The sequence below is a fragment of the Lepidochelys olivacea genome, assembly GCF_965140295.1.
Source record: "Lepidochelys olivacea isolate rLepOli2 genome assembly, chromosome: 1".
NCBI classification, from domain to species: domain Eukaryota; kingdom Metazoa; phylum Chordata; order Testudines; family Cheloniidae; genus Lepidochelys; species Lepidochelys olivacea.
In genome coordinates, this window is record NC_140411.1 from 331,174,915 (window position 1) to 331,199,938 (window position 25,024).

At 42.4% G+C, this 25,024-nt stretch overlaps 1 protein-coding gene across 7 annotated transcripts in view; it reads right to left on the minus strand.

Moving 5' to 3' along the window:
• The window catches only part of MAGI2 (membrane associated guanylate kinase, WW and PDZ domain containing 2), a 1,196,373-nt gene that overhangs the window by 448,036 nt on the left and 723,313 nt on the right, over positions 1-25,024 (minus strand). For all 7 annotated transcript variants that reach the window (XM_084630708.1, XM_084630707.1, XM_084630706.1 and 4 more), the window contains exon 4: positions 7,779-7,994. In XM_084630708.1, coding sequence (XP_084486834.1) covers positions 7,779-7,994 — 216 coding nt within the window. The remainder of the gene's footprint in view (positions 1-7,778; positions 7,995-25,024) is intronic.

Consider the following 25,024-nt stretch of genomic DNA (forward strand, 5'->3'; position numbering starts at 1 on the left):
TTTACACCTTCTCCAGGAACTAACATTCTGGACTTTGTAACCAACCTACAAAACACCCTCCGAACCTCTTTAGCCCTTGCTAGAGAAAACTTACAGGATGCTCAAAAAGAGCAAAAAGCCTGGTATGATAAACATGCCAGAGAGCGTTCCTTCAAAGTAGGAGACCAGGTCATGGTCTTAAAGGCGCTCCAGGCCCATAAAATGGAAGCATCGTGGGAAGGGCCATTCGTGGTCCAGGAGCGCCTGGGAGCTGTTAATTATCTCATAGCATTCCCCACCTCCAACCGAAAGCCTAAGGTGTACCATATTAATTCTCTAAAGCCCTTTTATTCCAGAGAATTAAAGGTTTGTCAGTTTACAGCCCAGGGAGGAGACGACGCTGAGTGGCCTGAAGGTGTTTACTATGAAGGGAAATGTGCTGGTGGTGTGGAAGAGGTGAACCTCTCCATGACCCTTGGGCGTATGCAGCGACAGCAGATCCAGGAGCTGTGCACTAGCTACGCGCCAACGTTCTCAGCCACCCCAGGACTGACTGAACGGGCATACCACTCCATTGACACAGGTAATGCTCACCCAATTAGGGTCCAACCTTACCGGGTGTCTCCTCAAGCTAAAACTGCTATAGAACGGGAGATCCAGGATATGTTACAGATGGGTGTAATCCGCCCCTCTGAAAGTGCATGGGCATCTCCAGTGGTTCTAGTTCCCAAACCAGATGGGGAAATACATTTTTGCGTGGACTACCGTAAGCTAAATGCTGTAACTTGCCCAGACAACTATCCCATGCCACGCACAGATGAACTATTAGAGAAACTGGGACGGGCCCAGTTCATCTCTACCTTGGACTTAACCAAGGGGTACTGGCAGGTACCGCTAGATGAATCTGCCAAGGAAAGGTCAGCCTTCATCACACATCTCGGGCTGTATGAATTTAATGTACTCCCTTTCGGGCTGCGAAATGCACCCGACACTTTCCAAAGACTTGTAGATGGTCTCCTAGCGGGATTAGGAGAATATGCAGTCACCTACCTTGACGATGTGGCCATATTTTCGGATTCCTGGGCAGACCACCTGGAACATCTACAAAAAGTCCTTGAGCGCATAAGGGAGGCAGGACTAACTGTTAAGGCTAAGAAGTGTCAAATAGGCCTAAACAGAGTGACTTACCTTGGACACCAGGTGGGTCAAGGAACTATCAGCCCCCTACAGGCCAAAGTGGATGCTATCCAAAAGTGGCCTGTCCCAAAGTCAAAGAAACAGGTTCAATCCTTCTTAGGCTTGGCCGGTTATTACAGACGATTTGTACCGCACTACAGCCAAATCGCTGCCCCACTGACAGACCTAACCAAAAAGAAACAGCCAAATGCTGTTCAGTGGACCGGAAAGTGTCAGAAGGCCTTTAACAAGCTTAAAGCGACACTCATGTCTGACCCTGTACTAAGGGCCCCAGACTTTGACAAACCGTTCCTAGTAACCACAGATGCATCCGAGCGTGGTGTGGGAGCAGTTTTAATGCAGAAAGGACCTGATCAAGAATTCCACCCTGTAGTGTTTCTCAGCAAAAAACTGTCTGAGAGGGAAAGCAACTGGTCAGTCACTGAAAAAGAATGTTATGCCATTGTCTACGCTCTGGAAAAGCTACGCCCATATGTTTGGGGACAACGTTTCCACCTGCAAACCGACCATGCTGCACTAAAGTGGCTTCACACCGTCAAAGAAACTAACAAAAAACTTCTTCGGGGGAGTTTAGCTCTCCAAGATTTTGATTTCGACATCCAACACATCTCAGGAGCTTCTAACAAAGTGGCTGATGCACTCTCCCGTGAAAGTTTCCCAGAATCAACTGGTTAAAATCGTCCTTGAGATGTGGAAAATATTGTTAGTCTTTATGTACTTGGTAGTATATTTAGAGATGCATGTGTCTTATTAACTCTGTTTTCCTAGAGCTCCAGGAAGAAATCCCAGCCAGTGTTTCACCCTAGCTGAGATTTGGGGGGCGTGTCATAAATATAAAGGGAAGGGTAAACCCCTTTGAAATCCCTCCTGGCCAGGGGAAAGCTCCTCTCACCTGTAAAGGGTTAAGAAGCTAAAGGTAACCTCGCTGGCACCTGACCAAAATGACCAATGAGGAGACAAGATACTTTCAAAAGCTGGGAGGAGGGAGAGAAACAAAGGGTCTGTGTCTGTCTGTAGTCGTCTTGGCCAGGGACAGAACAGGAATGGAGTCTTAGAACTTTTAGTAAGTAATCTAGCTAGGTATGTGTTAGATTATGATTTCTTTAAATGGCTGAGAAAAGAATTGTGCTGAATAGAATAACTATTTCTGTCTGTGTATCTTTTTTGTAACTTAAGGTTTTGCCTAGAGGGGTTCTCTATGTTTTTGAATCTAATTACCCTGTAAGATATCTACCATCCTGATTTTACAGGGGGGATTTCTTTATTTCTGTTTACTTCTATTTTTTATTAAAAGTCTTCTTGTAAAACACTGAATGCTTTTTTTCATTGTTCTCAGATCCAAGGGTTTGGGTCTGTGGTCACCTATGCAAATTGGTGAGGCTTTTTATCCAACATTTCCCAAGAAAGGGGGGGTGCAAGTGTTGGGAGGATTGTTCATTGTTCTTAAGATCCAAGGGTCTGGGTCTGTAGTCACCTAGGCAAATTGGTGAGGCTTTTTACCAAACCTTGTCCAGGAAGTGGGGTGCAAGGTTTTGGGAAGTATTTTGGGGGGAAGGATGCGTCCAAACAGCTCTTCCCCAGTAACCAGTATTAGTTTGGTGGTGGTAGCGGCCAGTCCAAGGATAACCGGTGTAATATTTTGTACTTTGGGGAAGTTTTGACCTAAGCTGGTAAAGATAAGCTTAGGCGGTTTTTCATGCAGGTCCCCACATCTGTACCCTAGAGTTCAGAGTGGGGGAGGAACCTTGACAGTTGGCATACAGGGGAATGTAGCCTAGTACCCCAGTCTGAGAGGGAAAGAATCATAGGATATCACCCCAGGAAGGTGAAGGCCTAATAACTCTCCTTGAGTACACAAATCCAGCTCAAGTCTAATCTTGCCACTTCTTCCTGTACCATGTCTCAAAGATCATCCTCTGCCTATGCTGCCAAAACACTGTAACAAGGCCTGAACATTTTGCACCTTGATTACTGTCATCTCCTCCTCTATGTTCTTGATGCCTGCAACCTCACTCTCTCAAATCATCTTGACTCATCATTCTGATGACATCACCCCTTTGTTAAGTCACTGCATTGACTTCCCGTCTTCTAATGCATCAGACACAAAGTTTTTGTTCTCACCCTTCTCTCTTGGGGCTTCCAATTCACCCTTGTTCCATGGCTTCAGGTTTCTGCTTCCAACCCAGTTCCCTCAGAGCCATGGAGCTCTGCCAGTCCCCCTGCAGCCCCTGGCCTCTCTAGAGCATCTAGTGTAAAGTATAAGGCAGGTGGAGAGCTGTGATCACTATTACTGAATAGCTAAGAACTACACATCTCTTGTTATATTTATTTGTTGCCTCATCCTACCATGTCCCACTTGTTTGTCTCATCCACGTCTTACATCTTGTCTTTTACACTGTAAGTTCTTTGGGGGCAGAGACTGTCATTTATTATGTTTGCATAGTGCTGAACACAATGGGGCCTGACTGAGTTCCCATTACTCCTTAAAGAGGACAGACCACCCTGTTACAGGGATGAAAACAAAACTCTACTTTGGCAAAGGGATTCCACAGCCCTCCTTCATGGGACTGTGCCTTGATTCACACAGGCCCCTCCAGCCGACCCAGGTTCCAGTCCTGCTCCAGGTAGCCTCTCTAGGTCCTTGCCCTCTCAATGTTTGTTTCCATTTTATAATGGCCTGGTCTTATTCCTCAAAGCCATTGAGTCCCCCCCATTTACCATTGACATACCCCCACCCTATATCCTCCCAATGGGTATCAATTCTCAACAGAGAATGAAAGGGCAGATGACATCACTAGGTCACTGACTTTGTGAAGGCCATCCTGTATTGCTGCTGCACTGTTCCCAGCTCTCTTCCTACAGGGGTGGCCTTTTACACAATGGTGCCTGGTGGTGACAGGAGAGCAGCATCTCCAACCCTATGTATGCTTGGGGTTGGGTGAGAATCCCTCACCCACTCTGCGCACAGAAGACACTAGCCATAGCTTTGGAGTGGTTCAGAAGGAGCTTTCATCAGCTTTGTCGGGACCAGTTTTATAATCCATGACACACAGAGTGCTTTTTTAATGGGAGGTTTCAAAAATGTTAAACTTCATATGAACCTGATAACAAGCGGCTGTAGAGACAGTGGTCAACCTTTGACTAGTTCATGCAGGCTGAAATAGCTGCCACGTGTATCTGGCTGGAATTAGACTTCAAACTGGACAGAGACAAAGCAAGAAGGTAGTCTAGCAGCTTTTGTGGGGGTAAACAAAGCCGTCAGCTTCGCCTTGATTTCAGAATGTTTCCACTTCAGTTGTAGGTACTTCTGGTAGATGGTTTTTAAGATGCCAGGAGGACGTGGGCCACCTGCTCAGAAATGCCACTCTTATTGTTATAGCCTATTACTTATATTACAGTGGTGTCTAGGTGCCTCAGTAAGGGGCCAGAGACACATTATGCTAGAAATTATACACACAAATAACAAAAAGACTTTGCCCTGAAGAATTTGCAATCTAAGTATAGAACGAGAGACAAAAAAGGGGGCTACGACAAACAGACAGGGAAAGTACAAAGTAAAAATAAGATAATGATGAGCCATGCCTAAGGGTCACTAGCCTGGCAGGTGCCTGGCTGTCTGAGGGCGAGCTCCCTGGCTGGCATGGGGCAAGATACCTGGAGATACTATAGTGACTAGATCCATATTCATAGAGGCTGACAAGTTCAAGGGAAGACATTACAAATGCACAAGAGTCCCTCACGAAAGAAGAACAAAGAAATGGTATAACATAAATTAAAAAAGAAATCAGATTACAGTCATAAAGCTCTCCACAAATATCATTGTCATTTACCAGTCTGATAAAGACAGGTTATTTAAGTTCCCTTGGATTCACTTCAGATCTTTAACTCCTCCAGTCTGCTGGTGCTAGCTGTTACATCAGCCCTTAGTTTCACACTATAGTCCTTTGCCCTGCTCAGACTCTGACAACACTACTAATTTGTAAGGCTTTAGGCTGTGCAGCGTGTATAAACATCCTAAAGGACTGTACAGATCTTTTGCAGATCCTTAAAGCTGAGTATTTAATGGAATGTTGCCTTTAAAGGAAAGAGAAACTCTTATGAAAAATGGCCTGCACTTTCCAAAAGTGCAATGACAAGTGCCAAGGCGTTGGTTCCTTCCATCTGGAGTGACCCACTCATTAACGTATTTTGTTTTTCCTGCCTGTTTGAAGACAAAGTACAAATGCATTTTAGGGGCAGCTAATACCCTTTTTTAGCACACAGATATATTGTCTCCTTTACAGAGTTCCTGAGACCTACATTGCCAAAATAAGGCAACACTGTGTGCATACATAGAGCTGCATTGGTACAATCCCCCAAGTCTTCAGTCAGTATAGCTGAACAACAAAATGGTGCCACAAGTACTCCTTTTCTTTTGCGACTAACGCGGCTGCTACTCTGAACACTGCTTGTTCAGAGACCCACACCTAAAGGAATTACTTTGCAGGGGGTCCTTTTACATACAGTGCTCAAATACTTCATTCTTTTAACATAGCACCTACCAGTGGATATTTCTTGAATATGGCCTAACCACCACTGATGTAGAATTTGCATGGGACATGTTATATATTGACAATGCAAAGGGAAAAGCAGATTTTGTATTTATTCTTGATCAGATTTGGATTATGAACTGAAATATATTGCCCTGAAATTGCTTCCTTGAAACTTGCATGTGGGCATATATTTCATAGAACAACATGGAAGGATATTAGGAAGACTATCCAGCGGGGACCAAATCCTGTCCTTGCCCAGCCTCTTTAGTTCCCTGGCAGCAGATCCAATGCTATTCTTGTTCATAAGGATTTGAGGGGGTGCATTCTACTTATATGGTGTAGAATTTAGCTCTGTTGAGGGTTCCTGTATGCAGGGAATGGGGCAGGGCTGCATGAAAGCATGGTGTAGGATGCACTGATGTATGAATCCTCCCCTGTGGAAGGGCTGAGTAAGGGTTCCGGGGCATGCTGCAGCCTCAACACTGCCGTTATGGTCAAAGAATGGTTCCACAGCTGTTTTGGAGACTGGAGGGAGAGGATTTTCTACTCATTTCCCTATGTTTCTTCAGTGCTCAGCTCAGCTACCTAAGCTCAGGAATTGCCCTTAAATGCAGAACATACATACCAAAAAAGCATGCAACCAGACCTATCCATAACAGGGAAAGTTATTCAATTTGATGTGCTTTCCAACCAAGTATGAGAAAAAAAGCATACATATAATGAAATGTGAAAGTCAATTTTACAGCACTTAGAGATTAGATAATGCACTTATTGTTTCATAAGAACCTGTACATTCAGAAATCTTGTAATCTTATCATTCTATTGATATGGATTGTCACTAAAGATACTTCTACTTCAATCATTTTCTTCTGTACTTCTAATTTCACTAGGATTAAAGGGCTTTATTATCCAGGTTTTTCACATTGCTTCTAGACCTATACAGGCCAAACGAGAAAAATACACATATTTAACCCAGCACTTATTATTGCTAACTCGGTGGTTTTCAGATTCTTTATAAAATACAAACTTCTGAGCTCTTCAGTTTCTTTCTTGAAGAAAAAAATAATCAGTTATGTCTCAAATGGTGTTTCAGGATAAAAAATGGTGATACTTGCTCAAACTCAGAAGGGGAATTGATCATGCACTGATCTGACTTGACCTGATTGAATTTTCCTATGCAGGATACCAGCACATATTTGGGTTCACTGTCATCTGGATCAGTGAAATCCATAGGATGTAAGGGTAGGTACCTTTTAGTACTACCTGCCTATGGTTTGTATGACCGTCATCCAATTGCAGGTGTTGGAACATTGACAGACCTTGGTCCTTCCCATTTGCTTTTTCTGGAGGCTTCAAGACTTTTCCCCATGTCTGTCTGACTCTCAAGTGACAGTACTACCAAGTCAGCCACACTGATACGGTCTCAGGTTCATAAAGATTCTGTTGAATTAATGCACTAATAAGACTTTGCTGTTACACAATGTCTCATTTGAAAAGTTCAAAGCATTTTACAAAATGCTAATCATTTTACAGCAGGGGTTCCCAAACTTGGTTCACGGCTTCTTCAGAGAAAGCCCCTGATGGGCCGCGAGACGCTTTATTTGCCTGAGCATCCGCAGGTACGGCTGCTCGCAGCTCCCAGTGGCCATGGTTCACCATGCCGAGCCAATGGGAGCTGTGGGAAGCGGCATGGGCGGGGCCACTGCTTCCTGCAGTTCCCATTGGCTGGGAATGGCGAATGGTGACCACTGGGAGCTACAAGCAGCCGTACCTGCAGACGCTCAAGTAAACAAAGCATCTCACGGCCCGTCAGGGGCTTACCCTGGACAAGCTGCCCTGAACCAAGTTTGGGAACCCCTGTTTTACAGAAAGGAAAACTGAGGTACACACTCCATGTGATTTGTTCTAGGTTATACTGGAAGCCAGTTTCTCAGGAATCCTGGCTATCAGTCTTGTGCTCTTCAGCACAAGATAAACACTCCCTCCCCAAAGTGAGCATCCTCATAACTGCAGAAGGAAATAACTGTGAAATAACTGAAATAAAATTCAGAAGTGGATAAACGGACTAACCTGGTGTTACTACCATGCCATTTCCATTGACCACAGGTCTTTCTTCCTCTTCCTCTTCTGGTGGTTCAATACCTGTCTTCTCCATATTGCTCACTGATTTATTCCTCTTACGTTTGCCTTCAGCACTAGGTGTGGCACCTGGAAGGATCTGGTCTGTCACATTTAACAATAATGGAGCTGGTTCTGCTGGAGGCTTTGGAGTGCCGTAGTAGTTGTCTGCAAATAAAATCAGTAGGACAATAGTTAAATTCTTAAGAACATCTTTTGCACCATAAGAAACTATTGAAACTGTATGACACAGGGTTAGTTTCACTGTCCCTTTTCAAAGTCAGTGCAAAACAGTCTGTGAAGTTAAAATTTCATTTTTTATGAAATAGTAATTGATTTTTTTAGAGATAGGCCAAACCAATTTCACAACATTGCATGCCATAAAATAGGAGGGTTTGGAGGCTTGAAGGAACCAAAAATTGAGTAATTGGCTATCCATCATGGCAAACACATTCTGTATTATGTCACATCATGCTTGTAACAAAGAAGTTCTATATATACCTATAGGTTGGTAGGTAGATAATCCATGCTTATAAATCTTTAATAATGCCTCAAGTCCATTTCCATATCTCCTACATTATGCAACATTTCTACTGCTCATGAACATGCATCCAGGTTTACAATAGTTAATACTAATATATTTTGGAAGATATATGAAACCTCATGCTTCGTGGTTTAAGCCAATCTCTAACAATTAGGGATTTGAAGAACTAATGTGGTGGGGGAGAAATTATCTCACATCTGCCTGACATGAAATTACTGGCACCTTCCTCTGAATCATCTGAAGCTAGCCATTGTTAGAGACAGGTTGTTGGACTAGTTGCACCACAGATATCATCTGGTAATTGCAATTCCTTTGTTCTTATGTTCCTATGCACCTTGGGGCTAGCAGAATCCTTTAACAGCATCCCCAGTTTAAAAAAACCTGTGTATGAATTCAATTCAAGAAGAAAACAGCGAACAGTGACTCCATTAGCTACATGATGCACAAGGATTAAATTTACATACACAATCTATACCAGGGGTTCCTAAACTTGGTTTGTGGTTCATTCAGGGTAAGCCCCTGGCGGGCCGCGAGACGCTTTGTTTACCTGAGCATCTGCAGGTATGGCTGCTTGCAGCTCGCAGTGGCCATGGTTTGCCATTCCCGGCCAATGGGAGCTGCGGGAAGTGGTGGCCTGGCCCGCGCCACTTCCTGCAGCTCCCATGGGCAGTATATACAGTATTATCAACACCAATACACTTATGGCTTGCTTAAGAAATTAAAAGGACAAGTCATATAACCTTTTTTACAGTTTTTCTCCCAATATTTTTTATTGCTTCTGCATGAACTAATACCAGTAGCACCTTCAAAACCTATTCTCACCTTTAAATGTGCCACATACAGATAAAGTACCTTGATCAGTAAAGCATTATCGGGTGCATTTTTCAGGCAGTATAGAGATAGTTCTGGGACCTGTATTCCTGTGTGTTTTGTAACTCAGTACAACGTTCGCTCATGAGACCACCTCACTATAGATAAGTAATTAAGTATTCTAACAACTAGTGAAAGCTTTATGCATTTTCACAATGAATTAGCACCACATTATTTAGAACAGATGTTGCTGTAATTGTGATACAGTAGGAAAATGTACTGTGTTTAATGGCCCTCAGACTCACACTGGACTAGAATCATGGAAGTGTAGGACTGGAAGGGACCTTGAGAGGTCATCAAGTCCAGTCCCCTGCACTCAAGGCAGGACTACATAATAACTACTCCATTTCTGACAGGTGTTTGTCTAACCTGTTCTTAAAAACCTTCAGTGATGGAAATTCTACAACCTCCCTGGCAATTTGTTCCAGTATTTAACTACCCTGACAGTTAGGTAGTTTTTCCTAATGTCCAACCTAAACCTCTCTTGCTGCAATTGAAGCCCATTGCTTCTTGTCCTATCCTCAGAGGTTAACAAGAACAACTATTGCCAACATTTGCCAAAGATTTTCTCTGTAATTATTTAAGCAAATTTTTAAAAATATCAATATTAGAGAGGATCTCAATCCATTTGCAAAGCTCTGATGGAGATAATTATTTATTTAATAATAACTTATTTACCGACAGATTTGATATTTGCTGACAATAACTGGAATTGAAGCTAACAGACATTAAACAAGACTTTCTAATTTGCATAGAGACTCCAGATCCAGATCCATTTCTGTATTTCCATAGCTGCATATTATTCATAATGGTGGCATTCATGCCTTGAATGTATTGTAAATTTTGAAAGGAATTTATTTCTCCTATTTTAAAACCCCTCCCCAACTTAAAACACTTCACCAACTGAGAAGCATTACTTTTCCATGTTTGTGCAGCATCATAAAGCATTGATTTTATGAATTGCAGCATACAACCTCAACCACTAACAGGTCAGTTCTGATTCCAGCTCTGAAGTTAAAAGTACAGTGCAGTCCCTTGACTGTAACCTAGCTTCTATGGCTCCTTCCTTGTTTTACCATTTTCATACATAGCCAAGCGCTGTCGTTCAATTATACTTTTAAAGATTATTGATTTATGTGAAGAAATCTGCAATGACGTAACTAGTACACTTGTAAATCAATCAAATTGTCTTGAACACTAGGTAATAGAACACACACCATAAAGATTTTCTAAATACAGGAGATGTTCATTCTATTTTAGGAAGTTAAATACCCATCTCTGTTAGACCCACGTATATGTTGGCAAATCTCTAGAGAGCCATATACATAATGACTAGTGAAAAGATTTCATATGAATGTAACAGGTTTCAAAACACAAGAGACAACATTGTGCATTTGAGATTAGAAGTGAGAGAGGATTTCATTCTTTTTGTTTCAAACCAAAAACTCAATATAAATTTCCATGTTCCTGACCTCCAAAATAAGAGAGCAAGAAAGTACTCCACTGACTTCAAAGTGGGATTTGGTGTATTGTCCAATTCATAAAAATAGCAGCGCCATCTAATTTAGCAAGCTTTGTTATGAATTTATTCTATAAAGGCTGTGGATTATTGTGTTCTATACAGGGGTGACCTGCTGACATAGGCGAATTATGCGGTCACCTAGGGTGCCAAGTTAAATGGAGCGCCAAATTCCAGGAAAAAAATCAAATTAAAAAAATGAAAAGGATGAAAAAAATACAAATAAAAGAATGAAGATGTCATTATTTCAATTCCCGTGCGCATACAGAGGGAATATGAATTATAATTCATTTCTCTACATTTCTAAGAATTTATTAATATGTCAAATCTTTTATTTACTGCAAAAATAAATAATAATGTAGCAAATATTTTTTTCAATTTGCAACGTAGGGTCAAGATGACCCACTTTGCAATTTTGATAAGCAATAACTCAGCCACAATGAAACACATCCACCAGCGGCAAGAGCTGCAATGCTAGTGACACCTAACTCAAATATATATCAAGGTTGCATAGCCGGAAATTCAGGTAGAGCAGAGATATCATGAGTTGATACATGCTAAACGGTCATTTTAACACAAGTCACAGTTAGATGGTTAAGAATCAGCAGAATACTGTGGAAAAATGTGTTTCTTGGTGCCAAATAATAAAGAATAATGTCTTTCACCATTATAAGTCCAAAGTGTGAGTATCTTTAAGTGTTATTAAACCTTAGCGTTATTATCGGGCTGTCAAGGTTCCTCCCCCACTCTGAACTCTAGGGTACAGATGTGGGGACCTGCATGAAAAACCTCCTAAGCTTATCTTTACCAGCTTAGGTCAAAACTTCCCCAAGGTACAAAATATTCCACCCGTTGTCCTTGGATTGGCCGCTACCACCACCAAACTAATACTGGTTACTGGGGAAGAGCTGTTTGGACACATCTTTCCCCCCAAAATACTTCCCAAAACCTTGCACCCCACTTCCTGGACAAGGTTTGGTAAAAAGCCTCACCAATTTGCCTAGGTGACTACAGACCCAGACCCTTGGATCTTAAGAACAATGAACAATCCTCCCAACACTTGCACCCCCCCTTTCCTGGGAAATGTTGGATAAAAAGCCTCACCAATTTGCATAGGTGACCACAGACCCAAACCCTTGGATCTGAGAACAATGAAAAAGCATTCAGTTTTCTTACAAGAAGACTTTTAATAGAAATAGAAGTAAACAGAAATAAAGAAATCCCCCCTGTAAAATCAGGATGGTAGATATCTTACAGGGTAATTAGATTCAAAAACATAGAGAACCCCTCTAGGCAAAACCTTAAGTTACAAAAAAGATACACAGACAGAAATAGTTATTCTATTCAGCACAATTCTTTTCTCAGCCATTTAAAGAAATCATAATCTAACACATACCTAGCTAGATTACTTACTAAAAGTTCTAAGACTCCATTCCTGGTCTATCCCCGGCAGAAACCAGCATATAGACAGACAGACCCTTTGTTTCTCTCCCTCCCAGCTTTTGAAAGTATCTTGTCTCCTCATTGGTCATTTTGGTCAGGTGCCAGCGAGGTTACCTTTAGCTTCTTAACCCTTTACAGGTGAGAGGAACTTTCCCCTGGCCAGGAGGGATTTCAAAGGGGTTTACCCTTCCCTTTATATTTATGACAGGGCTGTAAAATTATGAACGTTTCTTTGTTATAACTGGTTCACATGTAATAAATAAGGTCCATAAAAGAAAAGTAACAGCGTTAACGCTTAGTAGACTACGAAAGTAATGACATCACACTCCAAGCGGGTAACCCCGAAGGGGATTACTTTCCAAATAACCGGTGTTTGGTTATAACATTGAAAAAGTTCATTTTGTTTCCGTGTAAATGCTGTAACTAACTGTTGTAATAGGTAAGTGAGTGTATGTTACTAATCACTGAACCTTTAAGCTGTGATAAGATATGTTGGGATGGCAGCAGTATGGTGGGTGTGTCAGTCATCCTTAACGCTATATTGCTTGCAGTCGGGAGCACAGTACATAACAATATTCAAAGGTCCCATGGCAGAAAGAGGAAAAAGAAAACCTGCAGGAGCTGAGTATCATAAACAAAAGGCTGAGAAGGAAAAGGACCAAGCAAAACAGCAGGGATCCTTCCTGAAAGATCTTCTCTTTAATCCAAATAAAGATGGAAGCAGTTCACAGCATCCAGATGAAGGAATTTTACTTGGAGAGGAGGTTAGCTCACATCCGTATGGAAGCAGTTTGGAACATCAAGGTGAAGGTATATTACTTCGAGATGAGGATAGCTCACATCCACTAAAAAGCAGTTTGGAAACTCAAGATGAGGGAAACTTAATTGTACATGAAGGCAGCTCAGACTGATATGGAAGTGGAGAAAAATTATTCACCTTCAGAGGCACATGAAGAAATTGAAGTAAATGAAGTAGAAGAAAGAAAGGATGAGGAAGTTACAAACGAGTTACAGTATGGGGACCCAGCTTCATAGCCCAGATGTGATTACAGTGTGAGGCAAATTCTCATGGAACATTCCCGAACAAGTTCATGAATTTCCCTTCCCTAAGGATAGAAATAAAAGAAAATTCTCTGCTCAGCATTACAAGAGGAAACTCATTAATGGGGAAGAAATTCATCGAAACTTGTTACAATATTCAGTGTTGAAGGACTCTGTATTTTGCTTTTCCTGCAAGTTGTTTAGAAATCAAGCAATTGGTACATCACTTACTGAAAATGGTTCAAAGGACTGGTTCAAAAACATATCTTCAATTCTCTCTTCACATGAAAGAAGTACAGAACAGTTGGAATGTTTTCAGAATTGGAAAGAACTTGAATTATGATTGAAAAAAGGAAAAACTATTGATGATGAAAATTTACGTGTGATCAAGGAAAAAGAAGAATATTGGCAACAAATATTAGAGCATCTGATTGCGTTAGTGAGAGTTCTTGGTGGGCAAAATTTAGCACTCCACGGCCACAGCAGAAATGAAAAATTATACACTCCAGGTAATGGAAACTTTTTACAGTTTGTTGAATACCTAACTTGCTTTGATCCAGTCATGAAGGAGCATCTACATAAAATAACTGATCATGAAACACAGGTTCATTACTTAGGAAAATATATGCAGAATGAACTGATTCAAATCCTAGCAAATGCCATTAAAAAGAAAATTTTAGAAGCTGCCCATTCTGCAAAATAGTTTTCAATAATACTGGACAGTACACCAGATGTGAGTCATTTTACACAAATGATGATCATTCGTTTTGTGGACATGGAAAAGTCTGCAGATGAAGATAATGTTGAAGTGCACTGAAGGAGACGACTGGAGCATATATGACTGAAACTATTCTAAAAGAGCTTGAAACAATGTCATTATCTCTTGAAAACTTACGTGGCCAATGCTATGATAATGGGAGTAATATGAAGGGTAAAGACAATGGTGTGCAAAGGAGAATGATGGAAATCAATCCTAGGGCATTTTTCGTTCCTTGCAGTGCACCATTCTCTGAATTTGGTTGTCAATGATGCTGCTAGATGCTGTTTGGAGGCGTCAAGTTTCCTTCCCCACTCTGAACTCTAGGGTACAGATGTGGGGACCTGCATGAAAGACCCCCTAAGCTAATTTCTACCAGCTTAGGTTAAAACTTCCCCAAGGCACAAAGTCTTTGCCCTTGGATTAGGTAAGACGCAGCCACCACCAAGTGTTTTAGACAAAGAACAGGGAAAGGACCACTTGGAGTCCTATTCTCCCAAAATATTCCCCCAAATCCTATACCCCCTTTCCTGGGGAAGGCTTGATAATAATATCCCCACCAATTGGTACAGGTGAACACAGACCCAAACCCTTGGATCTTAAGAACAATGAAAAATCAATCAGGTTCTTAAAAGAAGAATTTTATTTAAAGAAAAGGTAAAACGGTCACCTCTGTAAAATCAGGATGGTAAATACTTTACAGGGTAATCAGATTCAAAACATAGAGAATCCCTCTAGGCAAAACCTTAAATTAGAAAAAGACACAAAAAGAGGAATACACATTCTCTCCAGCACAGCGAATTTACGAGCCAAAGCAAAGAAAAACCTAACACATTTTCTAGCTAGATTACTTACTAACTTTACAGGAGTTGAAGGGCTTGCAAGCATCCTTGATCTGTTCCCAGCAAAGATATCACACAGACAGACAAAAAACTTCCCCCCGCCCTCCAGATTTGAAAGTACCTTGTCCCCTCATTGGTCATTTTGGGTCAGGTGCCAGCGAGGTTACCTTAGTTTCTTAATCCTTTACAGGTGAAAGGATTTTGCCTCTGGCCAGGAGGGATATTATAGCACCTTATACAGAAAGGTGGTTACCCTTCCCTTTATATTTATGACAGGCAGCAAGCAGTTTCTTTGACTTGGTGCAACGTGTTCATGTGTTTTTCTCAGGCTCAACACGCCGTTGAGAGATTCTGACTCACCATGTGAATTCTCCAACTGTGAAACCACTTAGTCAGAGAGTCACATTGATGCTTTGAAGCCTCTTCGCTATGAACTTGGAAACATTTATGATGACCTAATTGAAATTTCTGATGATACTACCTTTACCTGATCATCTGGCAATATGACACATTCAGATGCAAAAGCTCTTGCAAATGGCCTTTCCAAGTTCAAATTTGTGACTTCACTCATTTTGTGGTATAATATCCTTTTCGAGATTAACCTCATTAGTAAGCTGCTTCAGGAAAAGAACTCGAACATACATTCTGGTATTCAAAAACTGCAGCAAACTAAAAATATTCTGGAGGAATTCAGAAGTGATGAAGGGTTCAACAGAACACTGGTAGATTTTCTCGAGCTTGTTGAAGAAATAGACTTTCTGACAGAATTTGAACCAGAGCCAGTTTGCATTCAGCAAAAGAAACAGCAGTTTTTGTATGCAGGACAAGACACTCCCATTCAGAACCCAAAACAAAGGTTCAAAGTGAATTTCTACTTCGCAGTCCTTGATATTGCTATTCACTTGGTTGATGAAAGATTTCAACAGATGCAGCAGCTAGAGTCAGTATTTGGCCTTCTATATGATATCCACAGCTTGGAAGAGAAAACAGCAAAACAAATAAGAGAATTTTGTATAAAACTGGAGTCAGCATTGACTCATGAAAATTCAAAAGACATTGATGCTACAGATTTGTGTAATGAGCTTCAGGCTTTTTCAAGACGACTTAAGAAACATTCCACTCCTGAAGAAGTCCTAAAGTTTGTTTGTGAAAATAAACTCACAGACAGTTTTCCAAACGTTTTTATAGCTCTACATATTCTTTTAACTTTGCCAGTTTCCATAGCTAGTGGGGAACGTAGCTTCCCAAAGTTAAAATTGATAAAAACATATCTGCGTTCTACAATGGTGCAAGAGAGACTTGTTGGACTTGCCACAATGTCAATAGAGCATGAAATAGCTAGAAAACTGGATCTAAAAGAACTAGTGACTGAATTTTCAAAACTTAAACCAACAAAAGTCATGTTTTAACAGCACAGAGTGTTTTATATTCAGAGTGTTTTGTAAATACAGGATAAAGTTCATTGAAGAGATTTCTTATTTCTTTCTATACTGGATGTGGTGGTAATGGCAGTTAAAGCAGGAGAGCGTAATGGATGATGTTGGATTTGTAATAATAAAATTATAATTAACATTTTAATGCATTTTTATTTGAAATCGGACTGAAATATTATCTAGCTGTTGTGTACAAATCTATTCTGAAAATTTTGTGTGCCTATTTTATCTGATCTCAGCAACATTGGTTCGACAGATGGACGGACAAATTGAATAATTAAGCCTCTGTTTAAAAAAAAAAGCTTAAAAAAAATTAAAAGGAAAAAAGGGGCAAAATGTTTCCCAGTTTACCAAAAATCTCAGCCTAGATCTGCCCTTGGGGCTTGGGGGTGCCGATTGCATGGTTCATCTAGGGCGCCAGTTGCTGGCAGCTAATCTAGGGCCGCACCTGGTTCTATATTTTCTAGAATAGTAATACACTTACATAGCATTTTACACTTGCAAAGCTCTATACGAACATTAACTAATTAATCCTAATAATAGCCCTATATCATGGTCCCCATTTTGCAGACCGGGAAGCTGAGACACATGACTGGATTTTTAAAGGTATTTAGGCGCCTATGCACTTTCAAAAATCCCATCAGACACCTATCTTTTTCTTTAGTCACCAAAACACCTTGAAAAATCTGACCTACAGAGACTAAGGATAGCTATAGCTTTTGGAAGCCCAAGAATACTGGAAGGAGAAGCAGGGAGCACACTGCCCAGGAAAAGCTACGTGACATTGGGAAGCCTCTTGCTAATTCTGTACAACCAGGGCAAACAGCTCTGTAAGTGTGGGAGATGAGGTGACTGTCTGGCCCAATCCTCACCATAGTCCAAAACTTTCCCCTGAGGACACTAGATCTGCTGATATTACATGCCAACTTCCCTTTCTACCTGGCCCCTGTGCAGCTGTCTCTCACCTATCCTGTATTGGTGTTAAATTATTGAATTTTAACTGCTGGTTTAGCTAGTTTGCCACAAGTAATCTTATCAAATCAAAGCATGCCAAATACAAGAATAAATTCTTTGAGAAACAAGACTTCAAGCCAAGGGCATCCTCCGCCCCGTTCTGCTTCTCCACCACCCCCTGGTTTCCCGCAAATCAGCTGTTTGTACGGGAAGCCTGGGAGGGATGAGAAGCAAGCGGCGGCTTCGCGCTCAGGCTCAGGGAGGCGGAGGTGGAGCAGAGGTAGCTGGGGCGGGAGCAGGGCGTGAGGAGGGCCGCCTGCAGCACAGCAGGTAACCCGGGCGGGTGGCAGGGGAACCGCTCCCCACCCCAGCTCACCTCCGCCACCCTTGGCCTGAGTGCAAAGCTGCCGCCTGCTTCTCAGCCCTCCCAGGCTTCCTGTGCAAACAGCTGATTCGCGGGAAACCGGGGGGCGGTGGGGGCGGAGAAGCAGAGTGGGGCGGTGCGTTCAGGGGAGGAGGTGGAGGTGGAGCGGAGGTGAGCTGGGGCCAGGTGCAGGGCGGAGAGCTGCCGGTGGGGGCTCTGCACCCACCAAATTTTCTCCTTGGGTGCTCCAGCCCTGGAGCACCCACGGAGTCAGTGCCTAAGGCACCACTTTTGATGTGATCAGTGCGGGGAGCAGCCACTCCCCCCGCTGTCCCCCAGCTACACTATCCCGCCCCAGGAGCCAGATGTTTCCTGGGAGCTGCCTCAGGTAAGCACCTCCGGGACTCTTCACCTCACCCCCTGGCAGGTCCCTCTGACTCCTAGGGACGGGGTGAGCACCCACTACGGTGGCCCACAAGACCCTTCTGGCCAGTTCTGGGCGCAGTCAGGGGACAGGGGAGGGGGATGGATGGGGCAGGGGTCCCAGGGGTCCCGGTCCCCTTGTGGAGTGAGGAGGGAACCGGTTGTTAAGATTTTGGCTGCTCATCACTGCCCATATGTTATGTTCTCAAAGCCTTCTTTCCTACTTGAGAAAAGCAGTCTAGACAATAGACTATGAATGATTGCCGCTGTGTGCTCCCAACTATCTGAGCTATTCTGAGAGACAAGGTGGATGAGGTAATATATTTTATTGGACCAACTTCTGTTGGTGAGAGAGACAAGCTTTCAGGCTACCCAGAGGTCTTCCTCAAATCAGGGAAAGGTACTCCAAGAGTCACAGCTAAATTCAAGATGGCACAGATTGTTTAATATAAATAGATAACACATATTGTAAAGGACCATTCAAGATAGAGAGGCCTATTAACATCTCTTCAGTCATAGGACAAAAGGGAGTGGGCTAGTGGGTTACGAATTGTGGTAATAAACAATAATTTCAGTGTCTCTAATATTAATAGTGTCTCTAATAAGCCCCTAATATTGGGATGGTCCCGATAATATTGGGATGTCTGGTCACCCTAGTCCCCTACTGTTTTTTTCCTTCATTTCTCCACCCCATTTTCCCACTCCCGTGGCTTTGAGGCCTGAGCGACTACCCTGCTCGCCCAGCCTGGGTTATGGCCCTGCTGGGAATGTCTGGGAGTTGCCAGAGCAGATGTAATAGTGGAAACAGAGGAAAAAGCCAGGCCAGGTTCCCTCACAACTGGCATGTAGCCCAAGCATCCCATCCCATTCTAAGAGAGGTATCATATGGGTCTGCTGCTTCCTCAATGCCTGGTGAGTGGAGGCAGGGAGGTCTAGGTTGGACTCCCACTGTAAAGCTCCAAGACCATATAGTGCCAGTGGCCTATTCCCTCCTTGGGGGGCGAGGGGTATCACATGAGGCAGGAGGCCCCCACCTTGAGGGATAGGGAAGTGTGACAAAGTGCCGAGAGCCAGCAGCTGACCCAGCACTCTGGTCACTTAGGCACTAACTAGTTCCCACAGAGAGGCTCAGATTGAGGGGCAGAAAACTTAATTACCTTTGATTATTATTAATAATTTGATTATTACTTAATCAAACTATAGGCTGATGAGCTGAGGGGCTAATTATCTTATCAGATGAGAAGGCAGTTAAAACACACAGGAAGGAAGTGAAAAGAAAAGAGAGAAGGGCTAGCAGAGCCCAGGGGAAACCAGATCTCCAGCTGGAGACATTGTTTGTGCTTCCTCTCCCTCTCCCAGCAGAAAAGGCTCAGAATTGAAGGTCACTCTAGGTAGAAGTACTGCGAGGAGAGGAGAGGAGAGGAGCCTGCCTTGTTGCAGAAGAAAAAGAGAGCTGGACTGGGTCAGACGCAAACAACTATGGCCTGAACCCAACACATGGTACCAGTGATCCCATCCTCCATTCAGGAAAACAGACTTTTCCTGCAGGCAGCTAACATAGTCAGTCCTGTAACCCAAGTAGTAGCAGTCCGTACTACAGTGCTGAAGGTTCCAGATGCTGATGAACTGAGAGGAAGGGGGGTTGTTATAGTTGCACATAATAGATTTCATTTTTATCTTTCTTTCTAACAAAACAAAACACACTTAGAAATTGCAGGAAGCAAACCCTATTTTGAAATATTATTATTTAGGTTGCAAAGTGAAGTATTTGAAAGTTAAGAAATGCCAAATTCACTGTTGTCCATGCAACCCTAAATTCAGCCATCTTGGGCATACATGCATTATAATGTGGATGCATGAGGACTGAACTAATGTTGTATGGGCAACATCAAATCTGGCATTTCTAGCTTTTGAATGCATCACTTTGCAACCTTAATAATATTCTTTTAATGCAGATTTGTTATATGTAATAAGATACACTGTTTTCAAACGCACAGAAATCAGAATGTTAAAGAACTGCAGAAGTTTCCTTTCTTTTTAAAGTTCTGATAACTTGCTTATAGGATTCTAAAAGAGGAAAACAGTACACAGACATTCAAATATAATTAGTGCTGTATTTTAAGAATGTTCAGGACAATTACAACCTCCTTGAGGAAGTCTCACAAACTTCTGCTCTCCCACTCACCCTGGCTGAATAATTTATTTTGACGGCTGTCTATAGTATAATTAGTTTTTAAATCACTATAGTGAGGGTGGGTGAGTATATTTCTTGCTTGGGCTCATAAATTTTCATGACAGTTTTTCTATGCTGCCTGTTGAATCGGCGCTGCAGTTTTTTAGTTTCTCATGAGTGACATCCACAAACAAGAGTTTGAAAAACTCCTATTTTTGTTGTGGCACTTGTGATGTCACAAGCCAGAAAAAGCTGCAGGCCAGGAGTATCTAAGGGAAGTAAACTTGTTAAAATATGGTGATTACATTGCTCACTTACAGTGCTAAGCTTCCTTCTAATTCTTCAGGAATATTAAAATACATTTTTAAACTTCTCGCAAGACCTTTGCAGTTCACCTTCGAAAAAGAATCTCTACTTTCAGAAAGAGACTGAAGAATCTAGTCCCTTTTTCTTTCCTAACTAATCCTTTGAATCAGATTGTTTAGCAGTTTGAGCCCAGTTGTTAAATCAATGTCTGAAAATAAGGTACAGATGAAAAGGTATTTAGTCTGGCAGAGCTGTTAGAAATGGTGTATTTCCTTATTTAAATATAGGCACATGACATCAAACCCACTGGATGGGACAAGTGGATGTGGAGATTCCTGGGGCAACTTCCTACAAAAAGTGTTTTTCAAAATTATCTTCTACACCAGTGGTTCTCAAAGCCGGTCTGCCGCTTGTTCAGGGTAAGCCCCCTGGCGGGACAGGACGGTTTGTTTACCTGCTGCGTCCACAGGTTCGGCCGATCGCAGCTCCCACTGGCCACGGTTTGCCGCTCCAGGCCAATGGGTGCTGCAGGAAGGGCGGCCAGCACATCCCTCAGCCCGCGCTGCTTCCTGCAGCACCCATTGGCCTGAAGCGGCGAACTGCGGCCAGTGGAATCCACAATCGGCCAAACCAGCAGATGTGGCAGGTAAACAAATCAGCCCGGCCCGCCAGGGGCTTTCCCTGAACAAGCGGCAGACCAGCTTTGAGAACCACTGTTCTACACCATCTATCGAGTAACCCATATACACTGGGCTTGAGTCTGCCCCGGTAGCAGAAAGGCAGCAGCACCAGGGGAGGGACTATTTCCAGGGACGCTGGGGTTCTCTCAGACTAGAGGACTTTAGAGTTCTAGCTTGTAGAAGCCTTAGTGCTTCTCTGGGTGCAAACACTCTCCCCTGTTGGCTCCTGCCCACTTACTCCCAATGGAGTGGAGGTTTTGTTTGCCTTGAACTGCTGGACTCTTCTTCAGGAAAACTGCTCATACCGCCTGGTTTCTCACAGCTTCCCCGAGCAGACACCAGCCAGTGAATCAAGTACTGTAGAACCTCAGAGTTACGAATACCAGAGTCATGAACTGACTGATTAACCACACAACTTATTTGGAACCGTAAGAATGCAATCGGGCAGCAGCAGGAAAAAAAAAGGCAAATACAGCACAGTACTGTGTTAAATGTAGGTTACTAAAAATGAACGGAAAGTTTTAAAAAAAACTTACAAGGTAAGGAAACTGTTTCTGTGCTTGTTTCATTTAAATTGAGATGGTTAAAAGCAGCATTTTTCTTCTGCGTAAAGTTTCAAAGCTGTATTACATCAATGTTCAGTTGTAAACTTTTGAAAGAACAACCATAACATTTTGTTCAGAGTTACAAACAACCTCCATTCCTGAGGTGTTCGTAACTCTAAGGCTTTACTGTATGCTGACTTCAGAGTCAATTAACGACATTACATGGCTCTGGGATTGTCTAGTCATCCATATTTAAATTAAATTATCAAATATGGCTATAGATTTCTTTACCTGGTAGCATTTTGGGCCCCAGTGCACTCGCACAAGAAGTTTTTAAATTTAAACATATATGGAATAGAGATGGCAGAGTTGTCAAACAGTTCCAGATCCAGGATAGGCCTGCTTCCAGTCCTCCACTACTATAGTGATCCAACTTTACATAATAAGATTCTTGCCTTTCCAGGCCACAGTCTGACTGTATCTGAGTTTGCCCCATTTTAAATGGATATTTACCAAGGTAAAAATAAATATTTTATGATTGCTGGACTCCTGTCTGCAGTGGAGAGGTCTGCAAGCGGCAGCTACCAGAGCCCCGAGAGTAAGGAACTAGCCTTTCCCTAGGACTAAGGAACCCTTCATTCTTCTGATGGATCATTTGCAATGCTTTGGACCACACCCTGGAATGGTAGCGTAAGTGGTAGGAAGTGGCCTGGGGAAGTAGCCTTGAAGCACTCTTGGGTGGTTGATATCACTTCTTTTTGTAGGTCCGTAGGCCAGACCCCGGTAGACAGGGAGGGCCCAGGCTCCCCTACCATGTCCCTTCCCACAAAGGGGGCACCAACTCCTTCCCTCTGGAGATAAGAGATATTGTAAACCCTGAGGCAAGGACAGATGCATGAACATGGGCTGAAGACGCTTTTCTTAGTGGGGCACTGTGCCCTCAAAGCACCCCAATACCAGATAGCAAAGGGCTCCCTGGTATGTAACAGTAAAATTCAGCTAGCCTGACCAGCTCATTACACTTCACAAACTGTTGCCAGGATATTTACTCCAAAGACATCATGTAATATACCACTTGAAAACTAATAACACATTGGTCATTAATATCACTGCGACATGTTCACTGTTAGTGAAATTATGGATACTCTCCAATGCTATATTTTGGAGACTGTAAGAAGACAAAGTGGAAGGCAAAGTGGCAAACAGAAGCAGCTGTGACCGGAGACATGGACAATAGACTATTCATTTGCATATGAGATTGCAGGAAGAGCATTTGGATTTTAAAATCACAGAAGACTGAAAAATCAACATGGCATTGGCTCCCTGGGGGCCACAGCAAGCAGAGCAAACCTGAGCCCCCAAGATGTCTTCTTGACTTTGAAGTAAAAAATGAACTTTGGAAAATATAAGGAACTGTTGAAAGACTTTGGGGTATCCGTGACATTCCAGAGTGCATTCCAGCCCAGTGAGGAGCTGTGTCACCACTTGCCTTGACCTCACAAAGCTTTGCTGCTGTAGCTCCCAACCTGGGCTCCTCACAAACAGCCAAATATCTTGCTGGTCATACCCTGAGTGTCTGTGTATAAACACAGCCTTGGTCCAGCAGCTCTGACCCAGTAGCCTGTCAGCAAAAACCAGCCACACTCTGGCTTCCAGCAATATTGGTTACTAGTTGCAGGGTGACCCCAACGGATTTCCAGTTTGAGATTTTCCCCCCAAAAGTGTGTTCTGCACTTCCCAACCCTCTCCTGGACAGTCCAGATATATTAGGTCCGTTGCCCCTCTATGGAGATCAACATGCAACAGTCTGCTGCCTTAAACGGAGTTACCCAAACAATTCACAACACTGGATTAGTTTTAACAGCAAAGACTGTCCTGTCACCAGCAAACTCCTTGAGACTCCACCAATCTTAATCTTGCCTATCAGATAACAACCAGTGAACTCCAGCCCCCAAGCTCTTCAGAGATGTCTCTCTGCAGTGCACAGCCCTATCACGGTACATTTACAGAAGATATTAAATTAATTTCTCCTTTAAAAAGTCAACATACTGCAGTTTGAAGAAAGAAAAGGAGTACTTGTGGCACCTTAGAGACTAACCAATTTATTTGAGCATAAGCTTTCGTGAGCTACAGCTCACTTCATCGGATGCATACTGTGGAAACTGCAGTATGCATCCAATGAAGTGAGCTGTAGCTCATGAAAGCTTATGCTCAAATAAATTGGTTAGTCTCTAAGGTGCCACAAGTACTCCTTTTCTTTTTGCGAATACAGACTAACACGGCTGTTACTCTGAATACTGCAGTTTATTAATTTAACTGGTGTAGGGTGGATTCTGGCTGGAACAGCTAGTCATGCTGAGGAAGTTTCTGTAAGTAGGGAAACCATCTTGAACTATAGCTGACTAAGTTAAGTTTTAGTCTCAGAACCATGTTTTATTTTTGTTAGTTTGAAAGTATTTCTAACTTTATTCCTTCTACCTGGTATCATTTAAACATACAACTTTTTGTTTAACAAACATGTTTTACTTTTAATATAAACCAGTTCAGTGCTGTGATTGAAATAAGAGTGTCAAACACCAGTTAAATTAATAAACTGCAGTATGTTCACTGTTTAAAGAAGAAATGAACTTAATATCTTCTGTAAATGTACTGTGATAGGGCTGTGCACTGCAGGGAGACATCTCTGAAGAGATCTCTGAAGAGCTCGGGGGCTGGAGTTCACTGATTGTTATCTGCTAGGCAAGATTAAGACTGGTAGAGTCTCAAGGAGTTTGCTGGTGAGGAAGACAGTCTTTGCTGTAATCTCCAGCAAAGCTTACTCTTTCCTTTTGGTGCATAGAATAAGTCAATTTTGGAGAATGTCTTAGAACAGAGATGACTGCTTATTGGAAGCTGGAGGGAGGAACATACACTCAAAACTTCTAATACAACATTTCCTTTCCTTCCTTTCACACAGAAACAGTGTGTTAGGAAATAAAGGCAATTGAAAATTATTTAATATATTTTGGATGGCTTTAGAAATGGAATAAATGCACAGTAAAAACAGGTATTATTAAACCCAGCTGAGAGTTTCAAGACTAATCCCACAAGACCAGATTGTAAGTAATGTAGCAGGGAATGTGCCAGACTAGAAGTACACAGTCATTTCCATCTGAGTCAAAGGTTAAAACGTCCATTAATAGCAAACTCTGCAACACATCATGAAATAATTCCAAATTCAAAGTTGCAGCAAACTGTGGTAGATGTGAATACCGTAGGCTAGATCCAGGGCCCTGCTATGGCAGTTTTCTCTTGCTCCAGTGCC